At 39.3% G+C, this 5,000-nt stretch overlaps 1 protein-coding gene across 1 annotated transcript in view; it reads right to left on the reverse strand.

Annotated features, from left to right (window-relative positions):
• Window positions 1-5,000, reverse strand: part of LOC138056606 (myotubularin-related protein 14-like) — a 17,263-nt gene that overhangs the window by 1,413 nt on the left and 10,850 nt on the right. Inside the window, exons 16-21 of the mRNA XM_068902445.1 lie at window positions 4,604-4,647; window positions 4,056-4,185; window positions 2,180-2,318; window positions 1,990-2,018; window positions 1,750-1,848; window positions 1-1,652 (exon numbers count right to left, since the gene is read on the reverse strand). The exon at window positions 1-1,652 is cut by the window's left edge and continues 1,413 nt beyond it. Coding sequence (XP_068758546.1) covers window positions 1,469-1,652; window positions 1,750-1,848; window positions 1,990-2,018; window positions 2,180-2,318; window positions 4,056-4,185; window positions 4,604-4,647 — 625 coding nt within the window. The 3' untranslated portion in view covers window positions 1-1,468. The remainder of the gene's footprint in view (window positions 1,653-1,749; window positions 1,849-1,989; window positions 2,019-2,179; window positions 2,319-4,055; window positions 4,186-4,603; window positions 4,648-5,000) is intronic.

Below are 5,000 nucleotides of genomic sequence, written 5' to 3' on the forward strand. Positions count from 1 at the left end.
ACATAGCAATCATGCATCCCCTCGGTATTACCAATCAAATGAACCAATCATATTGATTGCATGTTTGTAAAAATATCAACCAATCCGAAGCTGAGGGTCAGATCCTGACCCTGGCGTCTGCATGAAAGTGAGATTTAAGTCCAAGGTAACCAGAGGTTTTTCTCTTCTTGTTGTTTCGCCACTCGTCTTCGCCACTCCGCAGCTCTCTGGCGGCTCAAGAAAAAGCTCTGGGACCAGGCTATCAAGTGCTGCAAAAACCCTTGAACAAAATCTGTTAAGTACCTATTTTCAACTCTTTGTACCAAGTGCTTTTCTGGTTGCAAAAACAGCCTTTTTCTCAGGATCCCTACAAAATAAATTGTGATCAATATAGACCACTTTCATAAATGGTGACCACCTTCACATTCTTTATTCTTATGTTAATTAGACCTGTCCTCATTTTGAAAAAAAATATTCTTTTGAAATTTGCTCATCATAGCAAGGCTAGAAAGGCTTATTCGCATTAAAACAGAAGAATATCTTATTTGGCCACCAGTATGAAAGAGGTCTATGTACAGCCAAAACAATGTAGAATAGGACACTTCTGATTTCTTTAAATAACTAAACTTTGAATGTTCAAACTAGCATAGACAATATATATATATAATAAGTACTTTCCTAATTAAAATTATGATTACTGCTGAACAACAATTAAGTTGCATTTGAATTTAGGTACAAATAATTCTGGAGGATGGTTTCGCTTACTTAAATCATCTCAGTCAGACACGGAAGAGCACTGTGTGCATTTTAAGGAGAATGATTTCAATCTACACCAAGAACTGTGATAGGTCTCATCAGTCCAATAATGCTTTCTACCACAGGTTCACTTTACTTCCCTTCAATGAATAAGCAAAACATTTCTCTCTGAACTGTCTCTTCCAAAACTTAAAGAAATTTCTGGGAAAAAATAAATTTGACAAATTTCCCATCCATAAATGGTTGATGCCATTTTTAACAAATCATTGAAGTGTTATTCTTTTAGTCCTGAATTGGGTCTATAGTAGTTGAAAGTACAACTAAATTAGTTAAGAAATAACTTGCGAGGATTTTTCAAAAAAACGCAGATCGAAGTTAAATGGTGCACAAGAGCTCTTCCTCTATTAACAGAATTGATTAAGATCTACCTTTTCTTCTGCTCACAGAAATAAACTTAATTATAAACAACGCTGCTAAAATGGCAACATCCATTTACAATAAATTGGGAAAACTGTGGCAACAGTTCTACATTCAACCATTTTACTTCCATCTATCTGAAATTACCAGCCCAGCTATTTTCTTTGCAGGAAAGGACTAAAACCAAAAAAAGGCTTGAGTGTATTCAAAGGGATCCATGAGAGACGGGGAGGGTTGAGAGATTGTCACCAAAGGGCATGGGACCACTCACATAATTTACTGGTATATTATTACGACCTAGGAAGAACTTCAATGTCTATACGACGGTGCCCCATCCTTCACGAATTTTTTCAGTCACTTGATCTAAAATACTTGAAAATGCACTACCACCCTCAAATTTATTATTGCACTCAACGGCCTTGAAAAAAATGGGAAGAAATAGACGTCTTATGGCTTCCAAACGCTGCTGGCGATCAGTAGTTTCATCACCACTTTCTGCCCTGCAACCAAACCAGGAAATGATGAATTTAATGAAATTGCCTGCTAAATTGGCTAATCACAGTGTGCAAACAATGTGAGAGATGTCATAAAACTTACAAGCTTGTTGAGCTGCTTCCATGTCCCAGTGCAGAGAGTGGCAAGTCCCGTACAGATGTGGTACCATTTGGGCTCCCTGTGCCAGAGATAAGCTGCCAGCTGAGAAATCAGAACAAAGTATGGTAGAGACTCTATAGAGTGACCACAAGAAATATTATTTTTTAAAAGCGGAAAAACTAACAGAGGTTTAGTAACAACAACTGTACAGTAGAGTCATTCAAAAAAAAAAATACAACCCACCTGCCACAAATTGACGAAGAGGAAGTTTTCTGAAAAGCAAAAGTGTAAATGATGAGTAAGGGTAAACAAATATACAAAAAATAACCATAACCACAATGAAAATATGCTGTTACTGACATTAATTAATATCAATGCTGATGATAATAGTGATACAGCATTGCGACATGCAAATACTGATGCCCATACCCACCTGATCTGTTGGACTGGAGTTCTTTCGAGACCGGCGTGGTACTGGAAGAGGACTGGTAGTCTGGTTCCGACAATCGTGATCATACCCAGCAGCATGAGAATGAGGCGGTAAATGATAAGTGACACGTGCAGTGCTGAAACTGGGGAGAAAAAAAAAGATTAAGGTGGTGATCCATGGTTTGGCTGTGTCAGACTCTGCAGTTGGGGTTATGGAGTGAATAGGAACGTGGTGGGAAAAAGATTGGCGGCCACCCACTCAGCTCACTTCGCTTGACAATTTTTTTTCCCACATTCCTTTTTTGCTCCATAACCCAACTGCGGAGCCTGGTCCCAGGCTATGTTTTCTCATTCATACTACCAAAGGAGCTTACGAAACTACAGACGACTTGACATTCAGTAACAATTAATAATTAAATAAGAACACACATAGTACACAAAATTCACAGGGTCCAGAGGAGATATGTTTGTCGTTAGAACATCAAAACCCGTCGAAAACATCTGAAATAATGGGTTATTTTGATCGCGTTGACGATCGCGTTACGGTTTCGTTACACATTCTGTATACCACAAACCAAGAGGCTGAGGGCTCACAAGATCGGCTTACAGTATAAAATACGAAAAGGGAGGAAACTTGTGCCACGTGACTTCGTTCGACGTGAACCGCAGCACTTGGTGACGGAAGTGAATTGGGACCGGAAATGCAAAAGCAACAGACCGTTACTAATTCGAGAATCAAAACATCAGCTGTGGAGGGAGTTTTAAAATAATGGCGGCTTCTTCCTTGAAAAGACCCGTTCCGTTGCGCAAAAAGCAGCCGGACGAGAAGAGATCCAAAGTATCGAACAGAGAAAAACACGTGTTTGTTTCTAAATGGTAAGATATCTGACCAGTTGGCTTTCGAACGTGAACCACAAATTACCGTGTTTGATTTTTCCCTGATCGACTATTTTACCTGCAGGCTTTCAATGAATTATCGAAGAGACAAACAAAACTTTATTTCCGTACAAGAAATACTCGACGACTCTGTAAATAACAGCTCCGAAAAGGAAAATTTTCCATTGCAAGTCAAAGAACTGGGGATTATTTTAAAGGAGGCCTTTCCACAGGCGAGTAGAGTCCAGCGAAGAGTTAACGGTGGCCGAGTATGGCAGTACCCACTTTCAAAACCCTCAAGATTGGAAGAAGACCGTGTTAAATGGGAAGACTTGCCAGCTTTCACAAAAGAATTCGATTAGCTTTTATCTAGCTCTAGCGACGATTTCTTTGAGTGGATAAAAGTCCAGTCACAAGATCTATGCGAAGGCAGCCGAGTTTTAACTGAAGTAAAGATCTTTAAAGACTGGACATTTGTTGTACACGTCAACAGTCGAAAAGTTGCAAAAGAAACCGTTGGTGTTTTCGAACTTGGGGCATCTTAAAATTACTTCCGATCTTGCGCACATTTACTTTATCGCGTCATTTCCGTCACCATATGTTGCGGTGCACACCGAACGAAACCTCTCTCTCGAAGCCGTAAATTTCGGTCGCCGAAAATGAATTTGAACGCTTTCTTATGCCGTTTTCCTTCAGTATTTGGCAAATACATAACAATTCTACATCACGTTAGTAAAATCAGGCAATTTAATTTAATTCCATCTGAGTTTCAGGGGTTCGAAAATCGGCCCCAAATTAGTTTCCTCCCTTTCCGTATTTTATACTGTAAGCCGATCTTGCGAGCCCTCAGCCTCTTGGTTTGCGGTATACAGAATGTGTAACGAAACTGTAACGCGATCGTCAACGCGATCAAAATAACCCATTATTTCAGATGTTTTCGACGGGTTTTGATGTTCTAACGACAAACATATCTCCTCTGGACCCTGTGCAAAATTTAGATTTACTTTGTAAATAAAGAGGGTGACATCTTGGCATCCTCTGTAATTTCCTGACCAATGAAAAAACTTGTTCTCTGTTCTGTCACGCTACTACAGCTACTGAGACTGGAATTGCTGCCACGTGACTGGCGATCATCTGAGGAAAAAATGCCATACTTGTTTCAGCGTGTGCGCAGATGCTAGGCATAGATGAACATGGAAAGCAAATCAATGATGTCTATGCCATCAATACTTGTTTTGCAAGCAGACTACAGATCTCGAAAGTTCCTGGTGAATCCTGGGAGTCATTCCAGCCCTTTGTGAGGTGAGGGCAAACAAACAAATCTAAGAACTCAATCACTTACAGAAGCCGTTAGCCCTAACAAAGTCCACTTGCAAGTTAACATACTTTTAGGCAACTCAGTATTAAAACTCCCACACACATGCCCTTTTCCCTTTTTTAGAAAGTAACAATGCTTTGCGACTCTTCAGTGTCATCCCCTACTTTTCAACATAATCAAACAAACAAGGCAACAACAACCATGGAAGCACAAACCAACCAAACAGAACTGCACCTGCGTCAACTAAACTGGTGGAGTCCCATCTTTTGTGAGATGCCCTGAGGAAAAAAGAGAGAAGAGGCAAAGATCGCAACTGAGTTGTCAGTCTAAAGAAATACAAAAAATTATTGTTTTACAAGATTTTAGTATGGGAGCAGAACTGACATGTTCATTATAAAGTTGGTCCAGTTCACATTTAAAATATCCAAGAAAGTCTAATTTCCTGTAAAGCAAACTGTTCTATAAAAGTATCCAACAGTAGCCAAAGGTACACTTGCAAGATCCTGTCTTAAACAAGTCCAGTTATAATAATTATTGATTTCAGACTCTTTAAATTAATAATACAGTTTAATATGGTAGCTAAATAAATACAACAGGAAGATCCCCTTCATTACTTTAAATCAATCAATCA

This window comes from Montipora capricornis, chromosome 7 (genome assembly GCF_036669925.1).
Source record: "Montipora capricornis isolate CH-2021 chromosome 7, ASM3666992v2, whole genome shotgun sequence".
In the NCBI taxonomy this organism is placed as follows: domain Eukaryota; kingdom Metazoa; phylum Cnidaria; class Anthozoa; order Scleractinia; family Acroporidae; genus Montipora; species Montipora capricornis.